Source organism: Parasteatoda tepidariorum, chromosome 4 (genome assembly GCF_982258835.1).
Source record: "Parasteatoda tepidariorum strain Cologne lab strain chromosome 4, Ptep-v5.0, whole genome shotgun sequence".
Lineage (NCBI taxonomy): Eukaryota > Metazoa > Arthropoda > Arachnida > Araneae > Theridiidae > Parasteatoda > Parasteatoda tepidariorum.
Genome location: NC_141758.1, coordinates 47332872 through 47351729, shown reverse-complemented (window position 1 = coordinate 47351729; position 18858 = coordinate 47332872). Strand labels below are relative to the sequence as shown.

Genomic DNA, 18858 nt, shown 5'->3' with positions numbered 1-18858 from the left:
CGCAAAACAGTTTTAAAATTGATAAATCATAACCTAATTTCATAAACTGACTTTTTCCAGTAATAAAAAGACGTTTTAACTAGGGTCAACAGACAACTTCAATTGTTGTTTAATTGAAGGCTTTATCAACATAGCAGAAGCAGTTTACTTTTGTGATTGTCCATTTCAGTGTCTTGAGACAGCCTGATATGTGGCAGTCAAATAGTTACTGATATAGTTCAGCAATGGTTAAACAAAGCATATAAATAATAGGCTTATTGTAACTAAAGAATTTTACATAACTGCCTTTCTTGTAAGAACAGTTTTCTGGTGTTTTTTTATTATCTTATTTTAATTTAAAAACTATGGTGATGTTTATCATACTTGGTTTGAAACAAATTTGTTTTGATAGTACATTTTTTACTCCATTATAATTGAATAATTAAAAATTTAAGCGAAAACGATAACCTAACTATTATTTTTAGAATAAGTTTTCATAATATAAACATTATTATAACGCTATAAAAAAACTTTCTGAACATAAAAAAATAAATCTCATTGCTCTTAATTACAGTAATTAATTTAATTTTTCAATATGTTTACTTACTAAAAGCTCAATTATTTAATTAAGAACAAATATTTGTTTCATGTTTTTTTTAACTCTCATAGCAATTTTTCAGCATTTAATTTTTTCGAAGCTTATATATATGCGAAGAAATTTCTCTTAGTCCGATTCTAAATTATATACATCTGCCGATTATTACATAATTACTTATACTATCTTACGTATAATATTTTTTTACGAATAAAAATATAATTCTGTCTTCTTTTCGGTGCTAAAGATGTATTTAAAATAGGATTTTCTGCAAAAACTAATATATATTTAGCATATGGAATTTGTTAGCTTGTGCTTAGTCCAAAAATGTGCTAAAAGAAAAATGTGGTGTTAAACTTTCTGAATATAGATAGTCATCAACATTTTGAAAAGAATTAGGACAAGAAATACTCACAGTTATTAAAAAAGATAATTCTAGATTTAGAATTCAATCGTATCTTAGAAAGAAAAATTCAATAGTGTATTTATATATTTATAAGCTCATGAAATTGCTTTAAGTAAGCTTGATTAATTTTGCCTCTGCTATACATTTTAACTAATAAATTGTGAGAATGAAGCACTAGTTGCTTTTCATAATTTTCGATGTTAAAGAAGTTTAGTTACATTTTTATCTAATATAAATTAAATTCTCTGATAATTTATTTTTAAAGTAAAGTATAATGTTTTGTGTTAGTATTTTGAGCATTTTTTTAACATTGTCTGAAAATATGAGGTTTTATGCATGAGTAATGTTAAAGATTAAACATTCGACATTGGAAACTAGTAAAGGACAGTCATTTATCATTTGATGAGAAGTCTAGAGAAAAACATATGCCTATTTTCATGGTGTATCATTCTAAAAAGAAAAATAACGCTTCGGAACATGTTTAAGATTTTATGAAATGATAAAATAGTTCAAAGAATTTTTAAAAAAAATTCATGAATTCTGATGTTGTAATAAATTTCTCAACTTGCATGGTCATATCTATAAAAAGGTGTTTTGTGCTATTGAAGCAGCACCTCCTTAGCAAAATATATAAATGAAACAGTATGAGAAGTACTAAAATGAAATTGACTATGCTTGATAATATAGCCATGTAAGAAATATATAATGGAAATCAAACAATAAAAATAAAAAAATTTAACGTCGCTTAAACTTCTTTATGTTTTTTTTTTTAAATTTTTTGATTTTTATCCTATACATTCAAGTTTTTGATTTTTATCTCAGACATTCAATTTTTATCATATTATCCTATGTTTTGGATTCTTATGTAATGGAGTCTAATTTAATGCAGGCTGCGATTCTTAAGTTTTGAAGTGAACAGCCGTTTTTGTTTTAAAAGAGCCAGAAGAACTAATCTGCATTAAAAAATGATTTAGTTAATCAAACTGAATAATTTCAGAATCTCTTATAAAACGAGATGCAATAAACAATAAAAAATTTATGATGCTTACTAGTGCTTCATTCTTAAAATAATGACAAGATATTTTAACTTTTAAAGAGTTTTGGATCGGGTAACCTTATTGGTCATAAACTTGTTTGGGCTATTTCTGGAGTAGTGGTGGCTGTGGCAGTTTCTGGTGTGTTAGTTTCTGTTGCAGTTTCTGGTTCATTCTCTTCAATATCCTCACCCAGTGGTATCGTGTCTCTCTGATTGGGATAATGGACAAACACCAATGGTAACCTCCGCTGAATGTCTCTGTCTGTCACAGATCTCCTCAAAGGTAGGAATAAGGGTCGGCAGTGGCGTAAGGCATCATCGTACGACGGGGGAGGGACAACAGCATTCTCTGATGGGTCATCTCCAGTCCTTTCACGTCTCGTCACGTGATTTTCATTATTCACTTCTTCTAAGGGGGACACGTAATACACCACTCTACCATTCTGTAGAGAAGATCTGCTGATGGACACGGGGATTCCTGTGGAGAATCTTCTGGTGGAAGCTGATCTACTTGGAGGTGGATTGAGATCTGGTACAATGTGCTGCACACGATTCCTCTCCATGAATGAACTCGATGATCGAAGTAGCAGTGATTCTGAGTAACTAGGAGCTATTGTGTTATTGTTTGTAATCTGTCTTTCGAATTCGGAACTGTCTATTGTAGTACCACGTGACATGTGACCTATCATTTGTGCTTCACTAGACGGGGTGAGGTAGTTGACGCCAAACAGTTTATTAACCTGGTAGTGGACATACGCAGTCTTGTACTGAATGAGCACCCTCAGGGGCCAGGAAAGCAATGCTAAACTAAAGATCCAGAAGATCATGTGAGAGACGTACCTATTAAAAAATATTTGAAACAATGTAACAATGAGCAAAAAAGTACATATTATTTAAATAAATTACCATTTCCTTAAGTATGTCGAACAATCTACGTTTTACATCTACTCATAGTGCGGTAAAAAGAATTTTTGAACAAAACAAATATGCCATTAAAATTTGCTGAACCATTAGAAAAAAAGGCATGGTTAAAGACATCAAAATAGATTTATTTGATTGCCCAATGAAACTGGAGGTTTTGAAACGTATCAAATATTCATTTTTCTCTTGTTTCGTTTGGGGAACAAATGTGTCAAATTTTGAGCTTTGTCTTTTTCTGTAATTAACCCTTAGATTTCTATATAGCTTTCATTTTTTTCAAGTCAAATAATCTGTCACCAAATTAATGTATGATTTTGTTTCACTTCAAATCAAAATTGTTTAGGTATTGCTAGATAAACTACGTGCCTCACGTACTTATAGTGCGATAGGAAGAAATTTTGAAAGAACGAAACAAATGTGCCATCAAAGTTTGCCGAACTATTAGAAAAGAAGGTATAGTAAAGGACATCAAAACTTATTTGACTACCTAATGAAACGTGGAGGTGTTTTAAATAATCAATTTCAAAATCCCCTTGTTTCGTTCGGGAGTCAAATAAATGTGTTATATTTTCTGGTTTGTCATTCTTAGTTGTGATTCCATAGATTTCGATATGGTTTTCATTTTTTTTTCTTCACATTAAGTAATAATTTTCCTCACCATTCATAAATTTCTGTTTCAATTTTGGCAAAGATTCTAAAAACACAGATAAAGACATTTATTACTGACAGCTATAGCATATAACAATGTATTCAGATTGACTTTGTAAACTATTTGAAATGGCATAATTTATAATAGATTATTTAAGTCTTTTAATAGATTAAAGTATGTTTTTCATACACTGAGGTGATAAAAGTCATGGAGAGAGTAATATGCAAATATGCCGATGGGAGTAGTATCGGCAAAATGCATAGATTAGGCAGTGCACTGGCAGGACTTTTATTTGTGTTCAAGTAATTCATCTGAGAATGTTTGTGAAGTAATTATGGCAACAAGATGAGAAATAACAGACTATGAACGTTGAATGGAAGATGGAGCTAGACGCATGGGACAATCCATTTCAATACCTTTGAGGGATTTCAACATTCCTAAATCTGCAATGTCAAGAGAATGCCAAGAATACCTGATTTCAGGCATAAACATTCACCATGGGCGGGCAACGTAGTGGTCGACCTCTAGCACTTAATGACCGAGGTCGCTGACGTCTGCGTAGAATTGTCATTGTTAAGAGACCAGTAACAGAGCGTGAAACAAAGCAAACATCAATACGGGACATAAAATGAGCATGTCTCTTAGGTAAGTGCAGCGAAATTTGACTGTATTGAAATATGGCAGCAGAAGACAGACTGGAATGCTTTTACTACATTCCAGTCTGACTAACATCACATCCAACACATCACCTGGACTCGCGACCTTATTGGTTGGGCCCGAGACGACTGGTAAACTGCAATTAAGTCATAATTTAAGCTGGTCAGAGGTGATAGATTTTGAGTGTGGCACAGAACCAACAATGCCATGAACCCAAGTTTTGAACAAGACACTATGCAATCTGGAGATAGCTCCATAATAGTACAGGCTGCTTTCTTATGGCATGAACTGGATCCTATGGTCCAATTGCATAGGTCATTGACAGGAAATGGTTATATTCAGCTAATTGGAAACCACTTGCAGTTATTCTTAGACTTCAGGTACCCAAACAACAATAAAAATTTCGTGATGCGCCACACACCTGGCTTCCATTGTCCACGACTAGTTTGAAGAACATTCAGGACTATTCTAAACAATTGTTTGACCTTCTAAGATCAGCCGAAATGAATCCCATCGAACGTTTATGGGATATAATCAAGAGGTCAGTTCGAACGCAAAATCTTGCACCCGAAACACTTTCACCATTATGAAGATTTATTTAGGGTGCATGTCTGAATATTTCTACAAGAGACTTCTAACTACTTGTAGAGTCGATTATATTATATTATATTATATTATATTATATTATATTATATTATATTATATTATATTATATTATATTATATTATATTATATTATATTATATTATATTATATTATATTATATTATATTATATATATATTACTTATATATATATATATATATATATATATATATATTACTTAAAAAATGAAATAAAATTATAAAGGAAGAGAAAAATATTATAGCTCAACCGAAATTTAAAAATGTACTTACTTTCGGTGCTCTGTTTTTTTTTTTCTAATAAAACCTTTTTTCTTTTTTTCTTAAATAAAATTCTATTGATACATAATCAGTAATGGTAGCTGAGTTTTATCAGGGCATTTTACATTACAGGGAATTTACATGTAGTTTCTTAGAAATGTAATTTACTTTCGTATTGTAATTTTCAAAACACTTTAAATAAATTGCCTCTAAAGTACTTTGTGGGTACTTTTCTTTTCGGTACGTCTGCTGCATTTCTAGTTATGCTGAATTATGTTTTTATTTTTCTAAATCCTCTAAGAGAAGTTCTAAGATAACAGTGTAACATTGGATTAAAAATATTATAGTTAAGGAAGACTTTGTAATATGAAGAGTAGTTAACAAAATGTTTATTACTATCTTTTTTCTATCACTATAATCGAAATATTTTATTTAAATAGAAAAGGGAAACGCAAATTAAATTTATAAGTGTTCTATTTTCCTCCCCTCGATATTATTGAAATTGAGTTTAGAGTTTTCATTTAGTTAAATGCTTCTTTTAAAAAAAGTAGTGCATACGCATATATTCATTTTCTAGAAAATGTTAAAGGCTTTAAAGTGAAATTTCAATCGTGTTTTTAAAGTTTTGTTCAGTCTCAAAACTTAACAATATCACGAGAATAAACTGCTGATACAATTTTTTCAATACTTTCTACAGTAAATATAAAAAAATAGATATAAAATTAGTAGATTAAAAGTGTTGTAGTAATGAAATAGCTTCGGATTAAAGAAAATATATTTAATTTGAAATAAATAAAGGTTTTTTTTCTGTCGCCTTAATCAAAATGTTTGATTTAAATATAAAACAGAAATAGATTTTAAATTCAATAATTGGCGCATTTCTTCACCACAAAATGATATAAAACTAATAATACTGTCCAGCATTATTTTCCATGGTAAGGTAAGAACTAATGGTAGAATTTTTAAGCACATTTTCAAACTTTTTTTTTTTCGGTTTTGGTCAATCTCAAAACTTAATAGTTTCATAAGAATAGCCAGTTGAAAATTGTTTTAAAATATTTTCTGCAAAAAATATCTAAAAACAAAATAGATCGCAAATTAGTGGATTAAAATCGTTGTAGTAACGAAATAGCTTCGGGTTAAAAAAAAGACAATGAAACATGTAATTTATTAGGATTTTCCTCTTCCCTTCCTTTCGAAATATTTGATTTAAATATGTAAATAGATAATAGATTAACAATTTGGAGCTATCCTTCACCACATAATAATACTAAAATAAAATGTTAATATTATGTTGTAAAAATATGTGGTAAATAAAGGTTTTTTTCTTTATTTACTATTTTGTGAGAGAAAGATACAATAATTCTTTATTTTTATTATTTTTTTTTTATTTTTGCAAAATCTGACTGGTTTAGAGCTCATTTTGAGCATTATTTTTCAGCTCTGTTCAGTTCCAAAACAACTCAAATTGTCGGAAACAACATGCTGGTATAATTTATCCAATTCCATCTGCAGTAACTATCGCAAAAAGGAAAATAGAACAGGAAAAAAAGCAATCCTAACCTAGACTTTTCCATACATTCAGAATATAATCGAAAGTGACCGACTGCATTGAAGCAAAAGCGTTAAGTTTATCGATCTTCTATCGGGTTATCGGTCATTGCCTAGCTATTGCCACTAGGCACTCCTATACCCTTTCGTGTATTAATCAATCAATCTTGGCTTGAGTTGGGGGTATTTACAACCTTAGAGAATTAGGGAAAGCGAGAAATGCTGAATTATGCAATAGTGGATTAATTTTTGACTTATAGCACATTTGTAACATTATTTCTTCAGTTTCTATTGTATTATAATTTGCGACAGTTTGCAGGCTTATATTTTCCTATATTACTATTTTTTCTTTGAAATTCTTAAATGACACAATTCATAAATTGCTATTAATTTAGTTTTTATTGTTGTTGGGAGCTTGTAGGTGTCTATGATAAATAATTACAAAGAATCATGCTACATAACAAAAAAAATCTTAATGGTTTAAGCTTACTGGAGTGCTGAAAATTTAGTTTTAATTAATTTTTTTAATAAATATAAAAATTATATTTCATTTACAACAAAGTACTTTACATCCTCCCCATTCAAAAACTGTAATTTATTTAATTTTTACAGTTGTTGAAAATTAGTAAGCAGCTATGATAAATAATAAGTGGTATCACATAAAATCAAAGCCTCCGCAATTATGTTTTTACACGTAAAAAATAATAATAAACTTAATGATTTCAACATACTAAAGCGCTAGTTCAGTAGTAGTATATTTTATTAATATAATCATCAATATTTTTTATTTACCCTATATCTTTTTATTTATTAAACATATATGTTAAAAATGTTTCGATTGCATAAATTATACCTGTGCATTAACTTACTTACATAAATACTTACATAAAGCCACGTATGATTAGTATCAACGCATATGATTAGCATTAAAACTTGAATATTTACTATTTATACGTGGTAGTTTAGTATTTATTCTTCAAGAAGAATGAGTAATTCCCTTGTTTATCTAAATGGATATGTGTCATTTGAAGTCTTGAAGGCAAAAAGTCCTGCCCATAATGGGAAAGCTCCCCTTGCAGCGTACGATGACACTTCCGCCGATGGGTTGCCATGGAATTTGCGCTCATTCTGTATAGACTTTATGACTAGCTGAATTTAATGCAAATATATAATTTGTGTGGCTCCGCAAAAGCATTGCGTTTCTAAAACGTGATTTTGAAAATGACGCCTTGCTCATATTTATATTATTGTCTGATGCATACGCAGATGCTTTATAAGGTATATAGCCGCGGATATGGCATCCAAAAATTATACTCTAAATCAGCTAATAATTTTACTTCTATTACTTGAATCGATTTTATAAGCTATATACTTCATTCGAATGAAGATTAATTTAATTCACTACAGTTATAATCATTGTGTTTATGATTAATTCATTGCATTTTAATTAATTACATATTAATTGTATATCATAGCTAGGCGAATTTGTAAATTCAAACGAATTTTCCTCTCTATCCTCATTCCAAAGGGACAATCCCTATCCTCATCAAATATCTACAATAGAGCTCTAAGAAATCGATTAAAAATGTTTGGTAAATAATAATAAAAAAAAAATAAAGCAGATAATGCATTATGGAATGGTACCAAGGTAATCTTTGTAGCTGGAAAAAACTACCATGCATTTCTAAAAATTGATTTAGAATATCATACATCCGCACATCTTTAAATAATCCATCTACTTTACAAGTAGATGCTGTATGTGAAATTAATAGTTGCGTTTTTGCTGCCCAACACTTACACTTTATGAGCCAGTCTTTTTACTCCTATGGTATGAATTAATTTTTAACAGTATATATATTTTTGTAATAAAAATGAATGAATTTAATTCATTATAATTATAATTATTATTGTGATGGTTTATTTATTACAATTATAGTTTTGTGTAGCTAAATTATAATACCGCTCTACAATAGGGGATTCGTTTTATTAAGTTTGATGGAGAGTGAAACAATACTAATAATGCACAATAAAATGGTACCATGATAATCTTTATGGCAAACAAAATTAACTATAGATTTCTTAAACCTGATTAATCCGCACATCTTCAAATAATACATCTGCTACATAAGTAGGTGCTTTATGTGAGATGTATAGTTACGTCTATGGTGCCTTAAACTTACACTTTATGAGCCAATCTTTTCACTTCCATGGTATGAATTTTAAACCCTATATATTTTACATGCTTGATACTGAACTATTCATTATAGTTTGTATATACACGATTAATTATATTATAATTAAGTTCTGTATAGCTGGACGAATTTGCGAATACAGGCGAATTTTTCCTCTTGGAACAAATATTTACAGTAAAAGTCAAGGGACTCGTATCATAATGTTCGATAGAGAATGAAAGAATATAGATAATGCATAATAGATTGTGTACCAAGGTAATCTGTGGGGCTCAGCAAAAGCAACCATATGTTCCTGGAAATTGACTCCCACGAGATCTAAGCCTTCGCACATCTCCATATAGTCGTCTAGTCTCTCGTTTTCATGGAAGAACCTTCTTCTTTGTTCGTCGAATTCATTTGCAGCTTCCAGGTTGGCGAAGGCGAATCCCTTGCTGAATCGGATTTTTGTGGCTGGATGCTTCTCTAAATCCAACAGCTTCAAAATAGAGGGGAAAATGATTAGTTTGTAATTAAAATGGAACATTTCCATAGTCTAAATTTTATAATTTTAAAGTGCTGTTGAATAATTCTAAAGATAAACTAAAGCGTTATAGTGAATTACATATTTCTGTCCTGCTATGACACTAAAAAAGCTATGTTCTTTATTCAGAAATAAGAAGAAATTTCTTTTTTTTTTATGTCATATGATTTTAAGGATTTAACAGTTGTCTATTTTTATACACACTTGCCGGTTTTGTCTATGCATTTGTATAGACGTTGTAACAGTCTCATGCCATATCAGTCCTAGCAATCAAACCTTATCATTCAGATCATCGTTGGAAATGAAGAATCGCTATCCGCTAAGATATTCCTTCAACTTTGGGTCACTGGGTGTAAGGTCTTAACTGTCGCTCGACACAAGAACTGCTGCAAAAAAACGGCGGGAGGAATTCCCTTACCTTACTAAAACGAATTAAATTGAATTTTAACATTATTTTGTTTTTCTTTTGATTGTAAATATCGCTCATGGGTTTCAACAGCGGCACAACTCAAAAAATCAACTTTTGAGATAAGTGGGTTTAAAGTTTTCATTGCTAAGTAAAATGCATAAGAAATGCTTTCGTTTGCTTAAACGAAGATTACCTTCAAGTTGAATTATGAGTTGTGCAAGTATTGCTGCTGAAAGAATTTGTATTTTCCCATTTACACATTTTCTTAGGCCAAAACTCGTGTTTTTTGAGTTGTGTCACTAGTGTAGCCCATGAACGATACGTTAATCACAGCTCATTGGGGGCTATAAAAAGCAGGAAATATAATAAAATTTATTTTTTTTTATTTATAAAATGCATAACTTTAAAGTTCTGAAATGAATTATGTACTATAATTTTTATCCATATGTGACTGAAATTGCACAACTATTTTCCATAAGATTTAGGAAAACGTAGACATATAGTGAAAAATCACAAAATTTACACGCATGTTGTGTTTTCGTTCGATAGACCTTAATGTACAGACACAAAAGACAAAGCCTGTTTGCATTCTCTAAAACTGAAGAATGATTATCAACCAAATTCAATTGTACTTAATCAGAACTGAAGTAATAAAAAAGATGAAAGCACAAATTAAAAATATTATAACTGTTCAACATGCGTATTTGAATATTGATGAAATCGGTGGTGATTGCATTAACTATGGTCTAAGAAAAGTGATAAAGGGAGAGATGAACCTTTTTTGAGATGTCCTTGACGCCGCAATTCGTGTATGTGAAGCTCGCACCAGATCCATGGGAATTAACCCTTTCATAGTAGACCTGCGTCGTGGTGTAGGCATCTCCATTGCGATACCGTGTCACGTGTCGCGTCCTTCTGACATAGTGGTAACAGACCGCCTTCCACCAGATCACAGGCTGAGTCTCGCGCATTTGTTGGATGTGCTCATATACTGTAGCAGCATCCACCTGAAAAATATAAAAATATTTTAAAAAAATAATAATTTATCAAACTTATATAAAGTAGAATTTATTTTAATATAAAAATGTGATCATGATCGAGGGATCACTTGAAGTTGGAGAACACTGTTTACTGGAGCGAAAATAAATTCTATGATTAACTGCGTAAGAGGTGTTGCCATCTAGCGGAAATGATTAAAATTACACTACCTGTTACTGCTCAACTACGGAAGTCATATTCATTTAAAGACTCTTGAGCGTTGGCTCGTCTAGTCTCAGTTGCGGAATTTTTAGCTCCTCTATTGAAACTTCTGGTGACGCTTATTTTGAAATGCTGTTTTTAAGAATTAAATTTGAAGTTGCTTTTAATATCGATTTGGCATAAGATTACTTCACACACGTTATTTTCCAGCATGATACCCCCAGTAAAATCGTTTTTTCTGGAGTGTAAACCGGCTTTTCTTGATTCAATGATTGGTAATAACTGTGTCGTGTGAAGTAGGCTTGATAATATGTGTTTGCGTCTCTTGAAATATTATTTTAGTGTCCTTTAATGAAATGTTTATAGTTTTATAGTCATTTCTTTCTACAATTGTTGCGACACTTAACTGACATGACAAACTTCTGATAATTTCGTAACTGCATACTTGTTTAACAGTACAATTGTTAGTACCGTCTAAAGTAAGAACAATGTCATTGGTGAGTTTTTTATTTTGGTCATGGCTCGAAATACGTTACAAAAAAACTAATTACATTTAAGAAATGAAACTCATGCAAACTTTTATAATTGACGAATCATATATTTTTTTGTACAAATAAAGTTCCAAATTTACGTCGCCCCTCAGATAGATGAGAATAAGCTCTATTAAAGATCAATTTTTTCTTGATGCTTTAGGCAAACACACTGCAAGCAGCAGCGAAAGTAGAGCTTGTGACGTGTAAATCATTTAGCTAAACACACATATCTCTATTTATTCCGTCCCTGATAGCAAAGCAAAATTTAACGGTTTTATGAGCGTTTAATTACTGAATAAGAATTTATCGCCCTTTAAATTACGACATGGAATTTATCACCAGTTAAAATTCGATTAATTTGCGAGCTTATATTTTCTTGCATTTTTTAAATATCTATGCTGAATGATAATACGTTTTCCTCATTTCATGAGTGCAAACAAGCAACATTCAAATCTCCATTTTCCTGCCAAAAAATATGTATAATCAACCCGAATTCTTAGAGCGTCAATTTACAGAATACAATAGCTTCCTAAGAGCTGGTGGCTAAGGGGATAGCCCGTATGTCTCCCTGACAGGCGCTGACCACAGTGCTGACGTAAAAATATCTTTAAAGATAGACGGATCATGGGTTAGAGTCCCCTTGCCGTCAGGCTAACCATGGGAAGTTTTCATGGTTTTCTTCTCAATGTAACGCATATGCGGATTAGTTTCATCAAGCAGTCCTCCTCTAAGGCAAAATTTCTTCCAATACTTGATCCGGAAGTTCCCACATATTCTGTATTGGGTTCAAAATTACTAGGCTACATTGTTGAACATTGGTAGTCGTAAACCCAAAATTGGGTCGACTGTTCAACAACGGTTACAAAATTGTTTCCTAAATATGGCGAAAACAAAACTATTCGAATTATAATTTATTTAATCACCAGTCAACGCAAGCTTAATAAGCAGGAAACTAAAATAAAGAGAATTATAAAATATAAATTTACGCCTTTTAAGTTGGATTAAGAGATAAAAAAAATGTTTTTATTTCTGTAATGTGCTATTTTTTTAATTTCATTATTTTCGTGCAAAATTATCATCATTGAAAATTTCTCTTTCGTTTTTTTAAAAGGAATGAGCCTTAATATTTAGGTGTTGTAAAAAAGTAATAATAATTTTCTCCTTATTAATCTACAACTAAACTTTAATAAAATTTTTTAAAAATTTTAATTCCGAAATAAAAGGGAAGAACATTACTTTGTACGCGAGTTCCAGCCTCGTGGTGCAATGCCAACACTCTACCAAGTATACCAGGTAGAGCATGGCCATAAAGGCAACCGGAATGAAGACGTAGCCCTCTTCACAGGGGCTGGCCGTCCTCCGGGTAGTAATAGGAAAGGAATGGAAGTTAACGACGAGACGCGTGACGCGGGCACACTGGCACCAAACCAGAGCTCCCATGCACCCTAAAATAAGCAAGGTCAGGACGAGGCACTTGATATGGGCGTCGCGGCGGAGGCTTCGGCACAACCCTTGCTTCTGCGGACGTTGCTGAAACGAAAAAAAAGAAATCGATTAGTCATGTTAAAATGCTAACAAAACAAGTTATAATTATAATTGCTAAATATGTTCAAAAATTTTAAACAATTGGTTAATTTTCAAGAAAACGGTCATAAAAGTGATAATTTTTTTTATCACTGAAAATTATATAAAAATATGTGTATGAACAACAGATATATTCATTTTTGATTTGTTTTTAGCTTGAAATTTTAAAATATTAAATTTTTCGGAAAAGCCAACATTCACGGTTACTATGACTTAATGTTGGTTTTCCAGCTAGCATGGAAATTTGAAAAAAATACGAATAATGAATAATAAATTTATAAACTTATGCATATTATAAATAAAGATTAGTAATTTTTCCTTGTGTGATAAATTTCAAAGCATGAGATACAGAGGCCCAACGTCACAATCTGGATAGTAGGACCATGCTTCCTTCCTACATCTCTTATTGTTTTCATCTCTTCCACAATTACCTTAAAAATATCCTGTGTAAAATGAGAAATAAAATGTTTTCCGGGCAAAAGAAATGAATTAGTTTTATTCTTATTAGTGTGTTACTAGTGAGCACTCCAGTCCGTCAATATCACGAGAGCGAGAAATAGAGGGCGAAACCTCACCCCGTCATTTTCACGGAAGCTCGAAAGAAAGGGATAAGCAACTGCACCAGCATCCAATTTTTTCTGATTGGGAACAGTAAACTAATCACGCTATTGTGTCTAATCACGTGGTAAAGTTACAGCATTACGGTTCGAGTTTAATATCACGTTGAATCAATTTACGAATCAGAATTTATTTCAACAAACTTGATTGGCCTATCCGCGCTTGACGTCGCTTGTAAGTATCAAATCATGACTCTCTCTCTGAACATTCGATTTGAATGCTTTCAAAATTTATAAATACCACGGTTATAAAAAATTTAGTAATACAATATTCAAAATTGCACTGTTTTGTCTGTTAGAAAAATTTCTTTCAATTTATTTCAAAACGTTAACGAAACAGGACATAATTACGAAAGTTGAAAATGTTCAATAAATTTTAAGTTACCAACTGTTGTAACTTCCTACGTTTTCGACCACCACGCCTTAAGAGAAATTTTAATTTAAATTTGAGAAACAGAGACTAAGAAACTTAAAAAATGCTTTAGAATTTGTAATTATTCTGTCAAGAAGCTGCAGTCTTACATAGTTAAAAGTGAATGATAAGCGTAAGGGTCAGTTTTTAAAAAATATAAAATAGTTTGAAATTAATTGTTTCAAAATATTTAAATGGTACATACATTGATGCAAAACAATGTTTTTTCTTCTTCTTTTTTAACTGTGCTGTGTTAAAATATTTAAATGGTACATACATTGACGCAAAACAATGTTTTTTCTTCTTCTTTTTTAACTGTGCTGTGTCAAAATATTTAAATGGTACATACATTGATGCAAGACAATGTTTTTTCTTTTTCTTTTTTAACTATGCTGCATCAAAATATTTAAATGGTACATACATTGATGCAAAACAATGTTTTTTCTTCTTTTTTAACTGTGCTGCGTCAAAATATTTAAATGGTACATACATTTATGCAAAACAATGTTTTTTTCTTCTTTTTTAACTGTGCTGCGTCAAAATATTTAAATGGTACATACACTGATGCAAAACAATGTTTTTTCTTCTTCTTCATTAACTGTGCTGTGTCAAAATATTTAGATGGTACATACATTGATGCAAAACAATGTTTTTTCTTCTTTTTTAACTGTGCTGTGTCAAAATATTTAAATGGTTCATACATTGATGCAAAACAATGTTTTTTCTTCTTCTTTTTTAACTGTGCTGTGTCAAAATATTTAAATGGTACATACATTGATGCAAAACAATGTTTTTTCTTCTTCTTTTTTAACAGTGCTGTGTCAAAATATTTAAATGGTACATACACTGATGCAAAACAATGTTTATTCTTCTTCTTCTTCATTAACTGTGCTGTGTCAAAATATTTAAATGGTACATACATTGATGCAAAACAATGTTTTTTCTTCTTCTTTTTTAACTGTGCTGTGTCAAAATATTTAAATGGTACATACATTGATGCAAAACAATGTTTTTTCTTCTTTTTTAACTGTGCTGTGTCAAAATATTTAAATGGTACATACATTGATGCAAAACAATGTTTTTTCTTCTTCTTTTTTTAACTGTGCTGCATTGATTAATATTTGTTAGATAAACTTCTTACCTAAGAGTGTATACAAAATGTCTAATAAGAGACAGTATGTTTCATTTATAAAATATCCTCAAGTGCACTATTAAAATTTATGAATTATTTTTTTAAAAGATTTTCATACAAAAGGAAATATATGCTACTCTTTTCGAATGATCAAAAGTAGCTCCCTTTTACTAGGGCTAATTTTTCAACGCCAAAATACACCATAAAAAATAAGAGAGACATTTTCAAGCAAAACATTTAAATTTTTTGGCGAGGTTAATTTTCAGCACTGTTTTTATTTTAAATTTAAATACTTATATTTCAAATAATGAGATGGTAATTATTCTAATTTCAATCATTACTTAGTAAAAGGAAATATACAAGCCAAATTAAGTATATTATTTATTAAAATATTAAATTGTCCATTACTATTAACTCGTAGAATATTTTAGCAATATTAATGGTTGACCAACGTATCTCCTCCATTATAGAATTATTCACTTATTCAACTACAATTAGTTAGAACAAATGGTGATTCGCTCAGTGGGTCATAATGCATTTTTAATGGAATTTACATTCTGCTTAACGGTTTTTAAGAATCGTTTTCAGCGAAGTGGCGTTATAAAAATACACCTCATATGTATGTTTTTGATATATATGGCTTTATTTAATTAATCAAATTTAATTAATATATCTTGCAACCTAACTGCATAACTGAGTACTTTACATTATTGGGTACTAAATTGTTAAATAATCCTCTGAAAAGCTATTTTAAGAAAATGCCATTTAATTATAGCAAAAATGCTAATTCAAGGGAACATAATGCACTATTAATGAAATTTACATTACCCTTAGTTGTTTTTAAGAAACGCTTTTAACAAAATAGCTTTATTTAAAAAAATACCTCATATGTAATGTTTCATATGTCAGATTTTATTCAATTAATTAAAAAGCTCTTCCCATAACTTAACGATATTACTGAGTACCTAACAACAATAGGTACTATATTTTTAAGTTAGCAGTGAAACGCTATTTTGAGAAAATGCCATTTAAATACTGCAGATGAGAATTTAAAACTAGGTTTACGGATGTTTCTTATATACCTATCTCTACGAACACTGACGCACGAACGAATACATATAGCAGCACTTAGAAAGCAATGTAATTACATACTATAAGAAGAAAAAAATTTAAAATATGAGATATATATTTATGGAAAGTTTTTATTATTCAATAATTTAATTATACACATTTCTCTGAACAATTGACATCACTCTGACATCATTGACATTCTGCGTTTGTTCTTTCTATTATTGCTTATCGACAACAGTTGTTTATCGCTTGTTTCATTTAAGATAACAATATCGGATAACGGATCGAAGTATTGTCGTTACATTCCTATTTATTATTTATCTGATGCTTGCTTGTTTACTCAAAATTTTGTCTAAATTACGATCGTGCCAAATTGACGCATATCCATAGAGATAGGTATACCACAAAGAGAATTTCAATATTTCAACTCTTTTGAAGAAAATAGATTTCAATATATATTTACCTCGATCAATGGATTAAAGTCATTACAAAAGATAAAATAAAAATGCAAACGGGTTTTGTAATTTTCCTTATAAAATTCGAAATGCGTCTAAACCTAGTGTTAAGGTTACAGGATATGCCCTTATTTTTATCTACTATATGACTTTTGATAGTGTGAAAAATAATCTTTGTTTCTTTAGTTTCATTGAACCTTCAGAGAAATTGTTTGAAAGTTTAAAATAGTAAAGAAAAATTCAGTTTCAACGCCTTTTATATTTTGTTTTAATGCAAAAAGTGACAGTCAGTTTTTTTGTTTCATCCCTGTGGTATAACTTTAAACTGCAAAGAAACTTTGAGATCGTTTGAAAAATATTAGACGAAACGTTCGCTTGACATTCCATTTTCTTCTCGCCATTTATCATTTTCATTTGTCGTTTTCAAGGAAATGTTGCTAGTAGATACAGAACAAGAAAAACAATTCGCTCTTCAAGAAAATAGATGTTAAAAGCTGTAAATCATAACCTCGTAAGTCTACAAATTATACAGATTGGAACTATTTTGAAAAACATTGCATTTTATTTCTTATTTCTCTTAAATGATCCATTATTTTTATCGATCTTGAAGAGAAAGCTAATTCGATTGCGATTCTGTTGTGCACATAATTCTTTATTTTTAAAAATGACGCTAATTGGAAAAAATTGTAACCAGAAAGAGTCTCAAAATGTATATCAGAATGCATAATCAGAAAACAATGTTCAACAAATTAAATGTTCTTCTGCACAATGAAAGATATTATTATATATTTGTAAATGTTTGTGTGTTTTTGTGAATATTCTTTTGTTGTGGGGCTGGGTATCTCGAACGGGTCATGGATAAACAATTTAATTGAAAAATTTGCTGGAGGATTGCTTGGTTCCTACATAATTGAGAAAGAAGATAACGCCTTATATTTCTTATAAATATCTAATCAAAGACCGAAACTAATTTACAAATTCAGAAAAAGACAAAATAAGTAAGTAACATTTAAAATAATTAGAAAATAATGCCTCATATTTCTTATAAATTCTCGGTTTAGTGACATTTTTGCCGACTTTGCGATAATCTTGGCGATGCTTGGCGACCTTTTTGGTGAAAAAATGATAGGTTTGGTAGAGATAAGACTAATTATAGAGTTATATGAGAATTGTCTAGAAACGTGTCGAAAGACAAACGGTGAGCCAGCTTCTGTCTGCAATATTATATTTTAGTTATAATAATTTGCTAGTCTCTTGTGAGCTCAATCAACCGTCTGAAGTTTCATAGCCTATATGCTCTATTAAGCTGTTATTTGAGCTGTAATTGAGTGCTAGAAATGGCTGTATTTTCTGAAAGATAATACGAATTTTGAATTCTTAAGGACTGTTTTATTCATCGCCACTTGAAACGAATCCCTGTGCATGGTACAATATATTTTATACTCCCACTGTTAATTTTTGAACTGCTGAATTGTATTAATATTGAAAGTGTTGTGTAAGTTATGTTTAAATTAATAAGACATTGCTGTAGGTACCACATTTGTTTTTTTGTAAAAGATGTCCCAAAATTCAAGGAAAATTTGAATTTCATGGCCTTTGTGCTATCGATTGTCTTTCGTTTTTGAAAACTGGAACTCAATGCAAAAGGAAAGTTTTTATTGTGGAACAATGTTTTGAACATTGCTGTGCCCTTTTCTGGTCATATAGTATTTCGTTTTGAGGATGATTATAGAAACCATTTTGATTTTTTTCTGGACTTAAACTGTACTCTTCCGGAGCATCACGTCATTATGTATGGCTACCACGTTTCCTACTGCGGAGGGCTTAGTGGAACTACTGTGGTCACGCGGCTCTTTTTGGCGAGAAGCCGAATAAAGCAATGACTTTTTTGTTATTTTTTATTGTTCCTAGTTCTTTGTTTTTTCTTATTTATTACATTTCGCCAAGTTCTCTGCCTTTGGAAATAAAAAAAGTAATTAAAATTGAATAATGTTTTAAGTAATTATTTAGTTTTATGTACCAACAAAAAATTCACATTTCGTTATTGAAAACAATTG

The 18858-nt window shown here is 30.5% G+C and overlaps 1 protein-coding gene across 1 annotated transcript in view; it reads right to left on the bottom strand.

The window, feature by feature from the left end:
- Positions 1-1729: 1729 nt before the first annotated feature.
- LOC107447314 (transmembrane protein 151B-like) overlaps positions 1730-18858 on the bottom strand; it is a 145967-nt gene continuing 128838 nt past the window's right edge. Inside the window, exons 2-5 of the mRNA XM_016062189.4 lie at positions 12767-13060; positions 10574-10804; positions 9120-9343; positions 1730-2856 (exon numbers count right to left, since the gene is read on the bottom strand). Coding sequence (XP_015917675.1) covers positions 2103-2856; positions 9120-9343; positions 10574-10804; positions 12767-13060 — 1503 coding nt within the window. The 3' untranslated portion in view covers positions 1730-2102. The remainder of the gene's footprint in view (positions 2857-9119; positions 9344-10573; positions 10805-12766; positions 13061-18858) is intronic.